The 16,569-nt window shown below is 45.4% G+C and overlaps 1 protein-coding gene across 3 annotated transcripts; it reads right to left on the bottom strand.

The window, feature by feature from the left end:
• Positions 1-1,009: 1,009 nt before the first annotated feature.
• On the bottom strand, positions 1,010-14,746 carry PGAM5 (PGAM family member 5, mitochondrial serine/threonine protein phosphatase). Of its 3 annotated transcripts, XR_014493738.1 has the most exons (8): positions 14,393-14,745; positions 9,616-9,794; positions 8,753-8,878; positions 7,199-7,287; positions 5,528-5,661; positions 3,737-3,887; positions 1,318-3,002; positions 1,010-1,240 (listed from the first exon to the last, which is right to left on the bottom strand). XR_014493738.1 is itself a non-coding variant. In XM_083373298.1 (7 exons), exons 1-6 carry the CDS (start codon positions 14,656-14,658, stop codon positions 3,737-3,739), a joined length of 942 nt encoding a protein of 313 aa, XP_083229424.1. In that variant the 5' UTR covers positions 14,659-14,746; the 3' UTR covers positions 1,010-3,002. The 3 variants fall into 3 exon arrangements, 2 of the variants coding, with proteins under 2 accessions (XP_083229424.1, XP_083229423.1); XM_083373298.1 differs by having other exon boundaries at positions 1,010-3,002; positions 5,528-5,658; positions 14,393-14,746; XM_083373297.1 differs by having other exon boundaries at positions 1,010-3,002.
• Positions 14,747-16,569: the final 1,823 nt, after the last annotated feature.

Genomic DNA, 16,569 nt, shown 5'->3' with positions numbered 1-16,569 from the left:
GCATTAATCAGGCATAATCCCACTTGACTCGGCCACAAAGCTTAGATGCTGAGAAAGGATCAGGCAATTTTTGAAAACTCCTTCGAGGTACAGCCTTTAAAATTTCCAAAGTACGTAAGATGAGAAACACAATGGGTGACTAAGGCAGGGGTAGGCAACCTTGACTCTTTTATGACTGGTGGACTCCAACTCCCAGAATTCCTGAGCCAGCATGGGGAAACTATGGCCCCTTCATAACTCATGGACTTCAACTCCCAGAATTCCTGAGCCAGCATGAGGGAAACTCAGGCCCCTTCATGACTCATGGACTTCAACTCCCAGAATTCCTGAGCCAGCATGAGGGAAACTAGGGCCCCTTCATGACTCGTGGACTTCAACTCCCAGAATTCCTGAGCCAGCATGAGGGAAACTAGGGCCCCTTCATGACTCATGGACTTCAACTCCCAGAATTCCTGAGCCAGCATGGCTCAGCATGGAAACCTTTCCCTTTCCCCTCAGCATGGCTGGCTCAGGAATTCTGGGAGTTGAAGTCCACGAGTCATAAAAGAGCCAAGTTTGAAGACCCATGGAATAAGATCTCCTGTTTGAGCAAGGGGTTGGGCTAGAAGACCTCTGAGTTCCCTTTCAGCCCTGTGATTCTATGTTCTAAGACAGGGGTAGGCAACCTCGGCTCTTTTATGACTCGGGGACTTCCAACTCCCAGAATTCCTGAGCCAGCCAACGTTAATGACATGGAACTTACATGCTCCAAGCCTTTTTAGAATCTGACCCAAAGCAGCAGCTGAAATTAACTGGGATACGATATTTCATAATGCCTCTTATTTTCAGTTCAACCTTCCCACCCAAAAAAAAATAAAATCGGATGTCGCACTGCGTAAGTAGCAAAGACCCAAGATAATTGTCACACTTCTATTATTATTTTTTTTGCCATACGTGAAACTTGGTATTCAATCTCAGAATTTTAACTTTCCACTTTTGCAGTTTTTATAGTTGAAAAGATTCCGACAAGTACTGTAACCATCTATTTATTTCATATTATGTAAGGTAAGTGTCCTATACATAAAAACAAAAAATACAAATTGAGCAGGGGGTTGGATTAGATGACCTCCAAGGTCCCTTCCAACTTTACTATTATGATTATGACTTAAAAGCAAAACTAGGCGCGCTCATTTTAAAGCAGTCTCAAGTGAAAATCAAGTCGCTTTTTTATTTTCGTAGATAAAAAGACAAATAGAAATAACTTTTAACATTTTCCCGCATGGATTGACAACAGATCCACCGGTGTCTTTTCTCGATAAAAAGACAAATAGAAATAACATTTTAACATTTTCCCGCATGGATTGACAACAGATCCACCGGTGTCTTTTCTCTGACCACAGAATAACCCCCAACACCCGGCTACTCCATTCCGGCAATCCCACAAGATAAGATTCACAAGAAACACTGAAGTGGCAGTTGCTGGCCACGGGGTTCAGCTTCACCCCACTCCCATAACAAGTTCCCCATCGGAGCCCCGTTTGGAAAAGGAGTAGTAGTAGTTGGAACCGGGACCATCCGACTGGGATGGCACATCTCCCTTGGCATTTTTGGAGAGGCCAGGGACCGAGGACGATGCTGGGACGGAGAGCAGGCAGCTCTCTCGACCGGACAGACAGCTGCCTGCCTTCATAGACGTGGGAGGATCGGCTGCTGAGAGGCAGCCGATCCCCCCTCTAGTAAGGAACAGCTGCATCCTCCACTGATCCAAGGGCACGGAGAGCGGAGCGTAGGCAAACCCAGAGAAGGGCTGCAGGGCTACTCATTCCTCCCTCCTCGCAAAGAATACCTATCGAGTGGAGTGACTTAAGAAGCCGAGGGGAGTTGGTCTGCCAGGAACCGTTGCTTCGGCTTACACTCCTCCCCAGCGCTGGGAAGATGGCTCTCCGGCTTTTTGTCTTGCACACCTTGCCTTGTCCCGTGGACTGCGTTTGGCCTTCGCTTCGCTGGGCCTTTGGAACGGCTTCTGGTCTTGGGACCTTTCCGCGCCGAGGACTGCCCTGGTCTTGCGCCTGGACTCTGCCTTACGGGCTGGACTTGGAACCCTGGACCTTGCTCCTACTCTTGTGGGCTTTCTTGGTACTAGAGTGTGGGGACGGAGCCCTTGCCGGTCGCCGGAACATTTATTGAGAGCAATAAAGGACTTTCTCCTCGACCGCCTGGAGGACAATCTCTGCGGGCTAGAGGAACGGAATAAGATTATCCTTCCTCCTAATTTGACGGGGCTTTTAGTGGGAGCAAATCGATAAATGCTCAACCTGTAACCATTACGAACGGCCGAGAAAACCTAAGGCAGGCTCCTATTTAGGGTTGGTTTGTTCATTTTTAGGAACAGACGCTTGTAGCAGCAACAACAAAAAAAGTCTCAAATTAAAAAAACAAAAAACCAAGTAACCAGACGGGGCTTGAAGAGAGAAAAACCATGGTTCACTTTTATTCAGGCACTGCTTTGGAAGACAACTACAGATGCCGCCTCCGATTTTCATTATTATTATTGTTGTTATTAAAGTATATTTTCAGTGCCCGTCTGCAAATCGGGGCTGCGTAATAAGAGGAGGCCCTACTTTCAAGATTTCGTCCCCCCCACCGTCAGAATTGCTGGATCTGGTGGCTTCTGGCTTTACACCGTTTCAGTACCCAACGTGTATCTCTGGACGTTGCAGTTATTTCTGTCCACCACCCACCCACCCACCCACCAAAATAGGAAACCAACCAACCAACCCTGGTGAGCGGCTGCCAGCGTTGTTGCTTTTGAAGCCATGAAGGAGACGGGTCCTCTCCAACTCTCCCAACGGGTTCGACGTCGCACGCCAGGAGCTGCTAGTGCAAAATCTGAACGTGTCAGAAAAGAGTCTTGGGACAGACAAAGGCCAGGGGACGGAGCCTGCAGCTTTTCAGGAAACGTGCCGGCTGCGTCTGAGAGCGGCCCTATCCTCTTGGCTGGAGATCCTCCCTGTTTACGTCAGCTTGAAAGGAGGACGGGCGAGAAAGAGGCACGAGTTAGTTAAGGGCTAGTGGAACTTGCTATCCTAACACAGTGTGGCAGGTAGCCCTCAACTTAATAAAGAAATTTATTTGTTGATAAAGAAATCTCGGGCTCAAGATTTAAGACCTTTTTTTGCCACAGTTGTTAAGTGACTCACTGCAAATAATAATAGTAGTAATAGTAGTAATAATAATAATAATAAAGTTGGAAGGGACCTTGGAGGTCATCTAGTCCAACCCCCTGCTCAGGCAGGAAAGCCTATACCATTTCGGACAAATGGCTGTCCAGTCTCCTCTTAAAAACTTCCAGTGTTGGAGCATTCACAGCTTCTGCAGGCAGGTCGTTCCACTGGTTAATTGTTCTGACTGTCAGGAAGTTTCTCCTTAGTTCTAGGTTGCTTCTCTCCTTTGATAAGTTAGTAGCCCGCTTGGTTTAAGTCAATCCGGCTTCCCCACTGACTTTGCTTGTGAACTGGTCACAAAAGGGGGATCAGGGTCATAAGCGTGAGCCGCTTGCCAAGCACCTGAACTTTGATCATGTGACCATGGGGATGCTACAGAGGCCCTATCTCTGAAAAACAAGTCCTAAGTCTTATTTTCCAGTGCCCTTGTAAACTTTGAACTGTCACTAAGTGAGCTGTCGTGATTCGAGGAGTAACATTCCAATATTATTGGGTGGGTTCAAGGCTGATGGGAAACTCCAAAAGAGGCTTACTCAGTTGCGGGTGATCTTCTCCGGTGGCATAAACCCCGTGTCACCAAGCAGGCGTAGGGCCACCCTGCCGTTGGGGCGGATCACCAGGTGCGTGATGCTGCCGTTGTTGAGGGATATCCGAAGCCAACCCTCCGGAGGAAATTGCAACGCTCTTCAAAAAGAAATATATATATTTAATTAACAATTGTGAATGTTTTGATAAAGACTGCAAGATCAATTCTTTACTCCCGGTGGCTGGTAAAACAAAAATAACCGGTATGTACGCTGCGATGCATTGCATTTAACAGCAACGCTGACGCTGACAAGGCAAGAGACTAGAATAGAAATGGAGAGCAAGCCTCATTCCTCATTAGCGCTGATGGTGTTACCTAGTCGGGTCATGAAATGCCTGCGAGAAAACACGCAAGTTCAGAGACCACCGGGGACCCCTCATTTAATGGCAAATCCGCAAAACGAAACCGCAAGAGCGGCAAATCTTTTAGGAGGACCGCTATGATATGCTCTCTTGTAAATTGTGTGTTTTGTGAAAGGAAGAGGAATGCTTACGTCAGTCACACATCCTACATTACGTTACTCTCTGTCATCTGGATCCCGTCACCAAATCAGGGCGTCCCCGGGGGGGGGGGGAATTTAAGACTTCCTAAACTTTTTTTTCCTGCATTTTATTCTTTGGAGTTACTGAACACTCATACATGGTGAACGTAGGAGGTGGTGAACGTGGGAGGAAGGAATATTAAGAATGTTTGCCACCTTGAGTCGCTTCTAAAATTAATAAAGGCGGGATAAAAATAAAATCAAGACAAGGCCGAGTTTGTGAGTTCAGTGTTGTCAAAAGCTATCTGGCCTTCTGGGACTACTATTTTTCAGAAACTCATTACGCTGGGATTAAATGAGAGCCCTATGAAGAATCCTAATTAACTTAGCAAGCTTTTATTCTCCCCCCCCAGGAGAGCAAAAATAATCTTACAGAGGGGGTTGGGTTTTTTTTTTAGCAAGACTATAAATATTTCTACAGCCACTGCCCAACCTTCTCTGTCTCCTCTTTGACCCAAACTCCGAGAGATAATTGCTTTTAGAACACTCCCCCAGCTTAAAATAAAGTTAACAAACACTAAAGCAATCTTAAGTGAGTGTAATCTTAAGTAATGAAACGCCTCAAAGTCCAACCACGTTGTCCATTGTCTGCACAGCTAGCTAGAAACTTGGGTTAAGTATGGAGGCAATTCTCCTTAAAATTGGCACAGCTTTAAATTTAGTACAATCCCTGCAAATATAGTACATAAAAAGCCTTTAGCACGTTCGAAATATCCTCTGAGAGATAGTGGATCAGTGATTCCAATCAGTCTGTTCATCCCCTTGTCTCTTCACTTCCAGCCCTTCATGTAGGGAACTACAACTCCCATTTCCCCACTCCCCCGGCCATTGGCTGAAGCACCAGAGCTGTCAACAAGACTTTTTATTGCGGGGAGGCTGTGAGGAAAATTACTCAGGTTAATTCAGAAGGGCTCCAAACACAGGAGTTAATATATTCCCTCCACTGCTTCCCCCATCCAGTTTTTAAACATTACATTCGTTTAAACGATTTCTTTCCAATCCCGCTACTTAGAAAGCAAAGCTCTGAGTTAATCCTGCAGACAACTGTTCCAATTATTCCTAAACTCCCAACCAGGTGCTAAAAGCATCCGATCCCTCCGTCTAACGCACGGCGCGACGTGCTAAACCCACTTTTAAGAACCAAGGATTTAGGAGCCTCGCCCCAGCCCTGGCGGTCTCCTCCACGCCCCAAGTTACCTGCAGACGATATAGCGAATCACGTTTGCATGGCAGACGAAGATTTCGTAGCTGTCTTCCTCCTGCTTGATGTCAGCTCTGTGGATGTAGTTTCGGAAGGCGGCCTCGATGCGAGCACCGTCTTCGTAATACTGCTAAAAGCAAAACATTTGGTGATAGCGGCAGATAATTAAAACCTGCAGAGATTTTTTTCCCCCTCCCTCTCTTAATCATCAGAATCAACGATCGGCTTTTCCCAACACGTTAAAATCCAGAGGCCTCGGTGTTTAATATTCTTTGGATGGCTGGAATCGGCAGGAATTAAAAGGAACAGGCTGTGCGAGTCCTCGAAATCCAGTTTTAAGATGCTTGAGCCTTGCCCTTTATCTAAATAGTGCTTCAGCTGTCCTAGAACTGCTGCTTATATCCTTTTAGCACATGAACGAGAAACACCAGTTTTGATTTAGCGTCCTCAGTTACTGTTTATTGTCACTAAACGAACGGCAAGTGGTGCATTTTGCAAATCGACAATAAAATAGAGCAAGCTGCTTACTAGTGTGCAATTTTTTTTTTTGCATTTTCTCACGAGATTATGTGCATGCAGAGAAGCCAGTCTTAAACCCTAAAGCTATACCACCAAATGGACTAGAAGACTATATATATATATATATATAGATATATCTATATATCTATATAGATATAGATCTATAGATATAGATATAATGTGTGTGTGTATATATACATGTGTGTATATATATGTATACATATTTGTATACACACACACACACACAAGCCTGAAGATGATACGTCGCCAAGACACCCTCAATCTTACACGGGAAAAGACTATATATATATATATATATATATATATATATATATATATATATATATATATATATATATATATATATATATATATATATATATATGCTCTAAAATAAGATTCCTCATTAAGCTTTTTAATCTGTAATTCTGCTCTCTCTCTCTCTCTCTCTCTCTCTGTGTGTGTGTGTGTGTGTGTGTGTGTGTGTGTGTGTGTATAAGCTCTAAAATAAGATTCCTCATTAAGCTTTTTAATCTGTAATTCTGCTCCAAAACATAATGTCTTTGAAAGAAGGGCTCTGATTGCACGGGGATGGACTAGAGGACCTCCAAGGTCCCTCCCAACTTTGTTCTTCTATTCTAAAAGCTGCATTGGCTTCCGGTTGCCCTCTGGGTGAGATTCAAGGTGCTGGTGATGACCTATAAAGCCCTAAATGGCATGGGCCCGGATTATCTAAGGGAGCACCTGCTGCCAGCGTCAATTTCCCATCGTCCTGTGCGCTCCCACAGGGAGGACCTCCTCAGGGTACCGCCGGTCAAGGATTGCTGACGGGCGATCCACTGGGGGAGGGCGTTCTCTGTGGGCGTGCCTGCCCTATGGAATCAACTGCCAACGGAACTCCGGACTGCCCCTGACCTTCGTTCATTTTGCCGGGACCTGAAGACCTGGCTCTTTGAGCTTTCCGGCCCAGGCTGAGAGTTTTTAATTGGGGTTTTTATATTTCTTCAGGGATTTAATTTAATCTTTTTAATTGTTTTTAATTTTTGTATCGATGTTTTAAGTACCCTGTAAACCGCCCTGAGTCCTTCGGGAAAGGGCGGTATATAAATCTAATAAAATTCAAATTCAAATGCTAGACTAGATTTTACCACAGCTTCTGGCTTCCAGTGAGGACTGGGAGGGTTTGGTTCAATTGGGGCTCCTTCACGCAGGAGGTCTGTGCTCAGCTTGGTCACCCCTGAGGAAGAGAGAAAAGAAGGATGTACACAACCCTTGTGATTTATACACAGGCCAATGTACAGAAGAAGGCCTCTTGGTCTTCGTATCTTTCCAGAGACACACACCCACTTCCACAATAGATTTAGGACACAGATTTCCTAGAGATGTTTGCCATCAATGCTCTGACAGAAGTCTTACTTTTGACGTGAAAGAGGGCCATCACACAGCCTTTTTTCCTCCTATATTTTCAATATTAAAACCCTAACCCCTTATGAAATAGTGGTTTCAACCCTCTTAGACGCTTTCTTGGCGCAAGTTTTTGATTCTTTAAAAATGATTTGCAATGTTTCTAGCACTGAAATGGACTTATCTGCTTCCTGCATATTTTTAATATTTTGTTTCCTTCACCTGTTTGTCACCCCCAGGCATCACTGTGGTCGGTACTGTATTTTCCTTTCAACCCAAATTTATCTTCCGATAATCTGTCAGTTTCTTCACAAATACTCCAGAACAAGCAAAACCAAGACAACATTTCAATTTTCCAAGTCAATGTTGTTAACAAGTTGCAGTCGATGACACAATATTATCTCTCTTCTCTTAAAGCAATAATTTAATCAGTGTCAATCTTAACTGAATGTTCCTTGTTTGCCTACCTACAAAAAGGCATCATGTGGTTCAAGATAATTTTGCATGATGCTCAGGGAATTGGCTTACGCCACTGCTGACTTGGGATTGTAAAGTAGCTAAGATTAGAAGTAGGAAAAAAAACAATATATGTGACTCAGGCATTATGTCCCAGAATGTTATCTTTCTCTGATACACACAAAGAATCTGTATCGCAACTGGAACAAAAGAGAGAAAAGGTCAGAATTTAATCTGACACAATGCATTCCAAAAGCTTGATGAAATCTTAACAAACATAAATGAATGTTGTCATTTTTTTTTAGAGAACTGAAAGATACATTCCTAACTGCAGCCACATCTGGCAAAAAGTAAGTTTGCAAGAGTTACGGCAGAAGCCCCAAAGGTGCTTTTTTTCAAAAAGCAATTGGACTTAACGCAGACCAACAAACAAACCTGTACACATTGCTTATAGAGCTCCAAAAATCATCAAGATGCCCAGATTTATCCTTGCAAATACTCGATAAAGCTCTGTGCAAGCTCTAAATACAGACGAATGTGAGAGTTGGAAAGGCCTTGAGCTTGTCCAACTACATCCTAGACAAAACGACAAGGTGTGCCAGTGGCCAGCAAGATCCCTAACCTGGATCTACTTTTGTCTTCTCAACTGCTGCTGATCTTGCTAGCATTCAACTAAATCTTCTGCAAAACCTCTTAGATCCCTGCTGGCTACATACTTTGAATCGAACCGTTCGGATATAACAGCTCAAAGGACAAGCAAATCAGACAGCTGGTCCTGCAGGCACGCAGTAAAACTACACAAAAGTTGCTGACCACAAACTCTGTTCCAAGACGACACTCACCAGGAAGATGTTTGCTAATAATGTTGGTCGTTTCCGTTGCTCTGGTCATTGAAGAATGGACAATTTTATCAAATTTCAGCCCCAGACTTGCAAGTCTCATTCCGGTCAGCTCAGCTTGCTCGCGGCCTAAAAGGTACATTTAGGTATAAATTCCTAATAATAAGGCACAGAGGGTTGTTGTTCTTGTTTCAGCACAGTGTTTTAAAATTAGGACTTGCCCCTTTCCCCACCATTCCTGTTTGCATTCTTCATGGGAAGGATGATTCTGCATTCAGACAGAAATCTGCAAGTTGGTAAGCAACGAAAGCAGAAGAGTTTTCTGAATAAGCTGGGCACGGAGGCCTCTGCCATTGCCTTGAAAACAGGTAGAAGTTAATGGGTTAAGCGTGGGTGAAACAAGCCGAAGCCATTTAAGTGAATGGTGATGAAGGGGGGGGGGGAGATAGATAGATTTTTTAACATATATATATATATGTTTTCGTAGATTCTCGCGGGTGTCTGTATGTGTAGATATATATATATATAGTGATATATATATATATATATATATATATATATATATATATATATAGAGAGAGAGAGAGAGAGAGAGAGAGAGAGAGAGAGAGAGATGTATATTGATATATATTGATATATATACTGATATATAGATATATATATTGATAGAGATATAGAGATATAGATATTGATATATAGATATAGTGATATATATATATAGAGAGAGAGATTGATAGAGATACACACACACACACACACACACACACACACACACACACTTAGGAAAGAATGTAAGGCTCTCCATCAATTATACAGCAAGCAAGCACCACAAATGGAATCTCCAGCCACAACCCCGTCATACCTACCCAGCTTCGTTAAGATTCTGTCCTTATCCTGCTGCCCATCCAGATTGTACTGAGAATGGCGGATGAGGAATATATGCCGGGTGGCCTTTGTTTTATAGTGGGCCAAGCGAGCGGAGGCCTCCTGCTCACCGGTCTCTTCGTTTTTCTTCTTCAGGTTCATGAGAGCCACGGGTTCCCTCCTAAAGGCAGAAGCTGAAGTTTATATTCTTGCACTGACCACGGCACGAACTCGGCTCCAGTGGTGCACCTTGCTTTGAGAGAGCCAGCCTCAGACTTGGCAATTCAGGCTGCCTAAATATCTCCCGCGTGCCGTTTTTCACAGAGGAGCAACATATTCACACAGAAGAGCAATGGGCAAATAGAAAGCGACAGGCAAGTCCTCAACTTGCAACGGTTCGTTCAGTGACCGCTCACAGAGTTACAAAGGCTCCAGGGGAAAAAGTGACTTATTACCATTTTTCACACTTATGATCGATGCCGCACACTCACGGCCATGGGATCAAAATTGGGAGGCTTGGCAACTGGCTTCCTCCGCTGGCTTTGCTTGTCGGAGACCGGCTGGGAAGGTCGCACATGGCGATCATGTGGGATGCTGCAATGGATGTAAGCGTGAGGATCGGTCATAAGTCACTTTCCCCCCCCCTGCCGCTGTAACTTTGAACTGTCCCTAGATAAAAGGCTGTAAGTCGAAGGTAGCCTGTATTTAAGTAAAATGATGGCAGCTCCTCTCTCTGAGTTGATTGCAATAGTCACGTTTCAGATCTGCATCATCCGTTTCAAACGTGTACATCAACTTTACCAGATTCTGTTGCTAACACAAGTCAGTCTGCATAGATACGTATTCTTAGCCGATCAACAAAGCGGTTCCATATATTCCAAAAAAGAGGATGAAACAACGGAGGTTTTGGGGAATTGTGGAGTCTGCTTAATTCATCCCCTCACTTACAATGACTAACAGACCCACCAAGACAGCAATTTACCTGCAACTGTTTATGCTACTTGCTCGGCCGGTTTGTAGTTCTAGGCCAGGGGTCTTCAAACTTGGTCCTTTTAGGACTTGTGGACCTCAACTCCCAGAATTCCTCAGCCAGGCATATGTGGGAGTTGAAGTCCTAAAAGGGCCATGTTTGAAGACCCTCGGTCTAGGCGACTCATTTCCTATCACTGGATTATTTTCCCCCCCCCCCCATTTAAGTGCAGACCCAGTTTTGGCGTTTCATTCCTGCTTTTAGCCTTAATGATTTTATTAAGTACAGCAGAGAAATAAAGGAGAGTCAGAGCGAGGCCAAAACAAAATGCCTTTTAGAAAATGAGAGATATAAATGGAAGCTCAAAGCTTGCTCATCACTTCGATGCGATGGGTGTTTATGCTCTTAATGCTCTTTCAAGTAAGCAGATGTTGCTTCAGTTTCACAACAGCTGCCATTAGGTTGAAAAATTTATTTATTTATTTATTTATTGATGGGATTTATATCCCGCCCTATCTCCTGAAGGACTCAGGGCGGCTCACAATAAAACATATAATAAGTACATAAATCAAGATAAAATGAAATTGAGAACATCAGTGCAATAAAAAATTAGAGAATTTAAAAATGAATTAAAAATACTAAATATAAATTAATTAAAATGCCTGTCAGTCTAGGTCAGCTTGGTGGAACAGGTGTGTTTTGAGGCCGCGGCGAAAGGATTGGAGGTTTTGGGCTATCCGAAGCTCAGGGGGGAGCTGATTCCATAGGGTTGGTGCTCCCACAGAGAAGGCCCTCCCCCTGGGGGTCGCCAGCCGACATTGCCTAGCTGACGGTACCCTGAGGAGGCCTTCTCTGTGTGAGCGTACTGGACGATGGGAATTTGTTCCCGGCAGCAGATGGTCCTGCAAGTATCCCGGACCTAAGCCATGTAGGGCTTTAAAGGTAAGTACCAGCACCTTAAATCTCACCCGGAGGGCAACTGGTAGCCAATGCAGCTCACGCAGGAGGGGTGTAATATGGGAGTATCGGGAAGCTCCCATCACAACCCGTGATACACCTCTGAATGTCAACGCTAAACACTGAATCAATGGCAAGGTAAACAGACAGGGGCTAGTTATTAATATCAGTTTGCTATGATTTGCAGAAGCAGTATTTTTTTTAATGGAAAAATAAATTTTTTTATGGAAATCTAACGATTCCTGCTTTGAAAATGAAAATATGAACTCTTTTTTTCAAAAAAGAAATGGTGTAAATGGAAATACAAACATAAAGAAAGCGATACCACCGATTTACAGGGAACCCCGCTGGATTAAGTCAGGTCTTCTGCAGAGAAATTTAGGCTCTAGTCATATTAACTAACTGTTGTTAGTCATAGTAACATAGGAGAGTCATACCAACTACCGGTAACTGTTCAGAAAAGCAGCTAGGGACATGAACAGCATACAAGCAAGGTCATCCCTAAAAGAATTACTTGCCCTTAGCTAAACAAAATTGCCTGAGATGCTAAAAGTTCTACAAATCTGACCACAGGAGAAATCACAAATGAGTGCTCAGACAATTCAAAACAAGCCTTTTTGCCTGTTACAACAAGCCAAGGAACCCTGCTTGGATTCAAGTATTTATTTATACGGGTTCTCTCTTTTTCCTATAGCAAAACCATCGCTGGACCTGAGCAATTAAAGCATGCACTGGCAAGTTTAGTTCTTCCCCAAAAACATTCCGATTTAGTTCATCCTTAGATATGAACCCGACCCAGTGTAGCCAAGCTGCAAAAGTAAACCGACTCCGCATAAGCTGATTATGGGGTTTTTTTTTGCTTACCCGGACCTATACGGAGAGCAGCAGTTCCAACCCATTATGAAATTAAATGTTAGGAGGGCTTTCGTTCAGATTTAGTGTTATTAATCTGGAAGGGATCAGGCAGAAATTAATGCTTAATTCACTTTACTAAGAGAATTAGTAACTGCAGTATTCCGAAAAGCATAGGTATTATTTCATTTATAGCAGAAAAACAGAAGTCATCAGGCAATTACTCTTGATGTCTGAAATTCCCAATAACTATGAAGGGTGTGTGTGTGTGTAAAAATAAAAGACAATATGAACTGCCATAGATTATAAGGTTCTCCTGAAGGGGGTAAGGCTTAAAGCAATTATTCAAAATCTGTTCAGTAGAAAGGCATTGTATGGTTACAGATTGCTAACACTTGATAATTTTTTACATGGATGGTATGATTACTGGATCTGTAATTTTTGTGTAAACCACTCTAAAATTTAAGAGTATGGTTCCAGTTGCTATGATATTACAAGAACGTGAGCCAACAATTTTAAACTCCACTCAAGCACGGCTGTGCTCTGCAAAAGAAAAAGTCAACAAAATCAGGGACAAAGTGACATCCACTCAACTTTATCCACGCTGTTTATCTTCAGCAACTCGTGCTGTGCTCATCCTTAGGACAAACAGCAGGACGTGGCAAGAGAAACATTAGTTACTGACATTTTTGAACGTACATTCACCACTTTATTCAGCAGAAAATAAGGGCCCTTATGCAGTGTCTTCTTTTATCCCAGAGCACCAATTGTACAGACGTTCACTTTACAGGATTGGCACCCAGAACATCTGTTACGAGAAAGTATTTCTAATTGGGCAGGAAAGCTGCACACAAGTAGAGGGTTCAGCTTAAAAAGCTGTTAAAGACAAGCAGGGAAGCGAAGCAGAGGTTTTCTTAATAATTCAGGATGTTTGGGATGCTAATATCTACCCTGCATCTTTGCCTTCTGGATGTTTGGGCTAGAACTGTCCATTACGGAGAGCAAGAAAGCTCAGCAGGGCAGAACGAATTGTGACAACTTGCTTTTACATCGTCCAGCAGGCAGGTTGGTGTTTCTCAACTTTAGACTTTTTAAGGAGGCTGGACTTCGATTCCCAGAATCCCCCAGCCAGCATGCATCCACTTCAATTCCCCCCAATTCCCCCCCCCAACCAGCATTCTGAGAACACTCCCACCCCTCTTAAAAGGGCTGGAGAAACAACAGTGCGGAGGGCCCCTCCCTCTCTCTCTCTGAACAGGGCCTGGCAGCCCTGCCCTGCCCTCCAACAAGGGAGGCCAACTGAACATTGGACCCCAGACCCAACATGGAATATAAATCCTCCTCTCTCCCCCTTCCTTCCTCCTCCTCTCTCCTGCTCTTCCTCCTCCCCCTCCTTCCTCCCCCTCCTCCTTCCTTCCTCCCCCTTCCTTCTCCTCTGTCCTGCTCTTCCTCCTCCCCCTTCCTTCTCCTCCCCATCCTTCCTTCCCACTTCCTCTCCTCTTCCTCCCTCCTTCCTCCTCCTCTCTCCTCCTCTTCCTCCTCCCCCTTCCTTCTCCTCCCCATCCTTCCTTCCCACTTCCTCTCCTCTTCCTCCCTCCTTCCTCCTCCTCTCTCCTCCTCTTCCTCCTCCCCCTTCCTTCTCCTCCCCATCCTTCCTTCCCACTTCCTCTCCTCTTCCTCCCTCCTTCCTCCTCCTCTCTCCTCCTCTTCCTCCCCCTTCCTTCTCCTCTGTCCTGCTCTTCCTCCTCTCACCTCTCCTCTTCCTCTCTCCTCCTCTTCCTCCTCCCCCTCCTCCTTCCTTCCTCCTCTCCTGCTCTTCCTCCTCCCCCTCTCCTCTTCCTCCCTTCCTCCTCTCCTCTTCCTCCCCCCTTCCTCCTCCTCTCCCAAACGAGCAGAACTCGCAGCGCTTCCAAGCCCCGCAGGGCACCCCCGGCCTCCCCCCTTCCCTGGGGCCGAGCGAGGGCGGGACCCGCAGAGCTGCTCAGGCAGGAGAGCCTCACCGGTCCCAGTTGCTGTCCCAGAAGCCGCAGCCGTTGGCCTTCTCCAGCCAGGCGGGCGCGGCCGAGGCGGCGTTGGCGGGCGAGGGCAGCAGCAGCAGCCCCGGCGGGGGGAGCGTGGCGGCGGGCGAGGCTGCCAGGGGCTCCGGGGCTCCTTCCCCGCCGGCCTTCTCCGCCCCCGGCTTCCTCAGCGCCACGGCGGAGAAGAGGACCGAGCCGCCCGCCAAGCCGCAGGCCGCCGAGACGGCCAGCACCCTCCGGAAGGCCATGGCGGCGGGCTGCGTGAGGGGAGCCCGCGCGGCCGGCCGATTCCCGCCGCCGACGGGGCGCGGCGCGGGACAAAAGGCCTCGGTGAACGCGCGGCGCGGCGGGGGCGGGGCCGGCGAGGGGCGCCCGCCATTGGGCGGCCTGAGGGAAGGGGGCGGGGCTGAAGGAACCCCCGAAGGGACCAGGCCGCTCGGAAAAGAAGCTGCGGAGCCGAGGGGGCGGAGCCTCCTTGGAAGGAGAAAGATCCCTCCGCCCAAGACCTCGGTGAGCCGTCCCGCAGTGCCTCCGCCTCGAAGGAGGAGGGACTATTTTCGAAGCGGAGGAGCGGGTTCGCTTCCTCCAGGGTGGCGGATTCCTGCACCCGTCATCCACAGCCGGATAGGGAATGATGGCAGAGCGGTAGCCTAGGCCGGGAGGCGCCACTTTGCTCCGTGGGCCGTAAACCCTGCAAGAATGCTCCCTTTCCCACCCTAATGCCTTGGGCTTCCCCCCTTCCATGCTGTCTTGCCGTGGGCCAGGCTGATGGGAGCTGTAGTCCTCTCTGTGTCTCGAAGGCTGCCTTCTCTTATGCCAGTGTTTCTTAACTCGGCCACTTGAAGAGGGGTGGACTTCGACTCCCAGAATTCCCTAGCCGACATGGAGAATTCTGGGAATTGAAGTCCATGGGTTATCTCTGGGGCATTCTGGGAGTTGAAGTCCACCACCTCTTAAAAGTTGCTGGGATTGAAAAAACAGTGGTATAAACTCTTGCTAATCCTTGGAATGGATAGAGAGAAGCAGTTTTGGACACTGGGCAGCCAGAGAAGCATTAAATATTAAGATATTATTTAATTAATGGTGAATTGCTCCAGCAAAGCGGAGATCTCGTTTCTAATCTTCCCAAATGATGTGGTTTTATATCTGCATAACCAAAATGTGGCGTGGATGCTGACAAAGAGAACTTTCCCAATGTCGTTGGATTGAGCTTTTTTTTTGCAGCTGGTTTCCATCCAAGCTGTCAAAAAATCCACAATGACTGACTGGCAGCAGTGCTGATATTTTGGTTACAAATGACAAGACAGTTCTGTTTTGCAGCAGCAGGCAGTGTAAGACTGGACTTAAAATAGAAACATTTAGCTGAGAGAGATAATTCCGTAAGAGCACCAGTTTAGGACAATCCTGTCCAAATATTTTCTTTTACACAATTAACTGGCACTGTTGAGCAAGCGAGACCATATTGTGTTTAGTTCATATTCTTCGGAGGGGTTCCCTAACTCTCCATATTGTTCAGGGAAAGAAGTCCAGAAATTTAAGGCAACTGGAGTTTTTATGAATGATTTAATTGTATTTTGTACCCTCCATTGTTGCGAGCACTTCGCAAGAATTTTTTCCCCACGCTTTTGCCCTCCATAAAAAGTAGATCTTACCCTAAATTGGCAACGTCTTTCAGTTAAGTTCACTTTAATTTATGTTGAAATGGAAAGAAAGCAGCAGAAGAAGATTATTCTCCAGTTATGTTTGATGGTTATCCCATTCCATCTTCTTAATTTTTCAGATCTTTAGGGACTGAGTTAAGATTTAGCTGAGGCTCACGGAAAGTCTAGCTCTTCTCCAAACTGAGATGGAGACTGTACTATCCCTGCTAAAATAACCCCATATATATTAGGCAGTACAATGGTCTGATGGGTTTGGGGTTGGGTTTTTAACATGGTTTTAACTATTGTATATATCGGGCATAAATTATTTGTTTTTTAACTTTTCTACTTTGTTTTTTTTTAATATTTATTGCCCTGTACACCACCCTGAATCCTTCGGGAGAAGGGCGGTATAAAAATTTAATAAATATAAATATATAATATGTACAATCAGATTCTCATAGTGCAAATGCCCTGGCTCCTCTGGGGAAAAATGAAATGGTAGCACGTGCCCTTTTA

The sequence above is a fragment of the Vipera ursinii genome (assembly GCF_947247035.1).
Source record: "Vipera ursinii genome assembly, chromosome: 14".
In the NCBI taxonomy this organism is placed as follows: Eukaryota; Metazoa; Chordata; class Lepidosauria; order Squamata; family Viperidae; genus Vipera; species Vipera ursinii.
The sequence above is the reverse complement of the archived record's forward strand: the minus strand, read 5'-3'. Positions and strand labels throughout refer to the sequence as shown.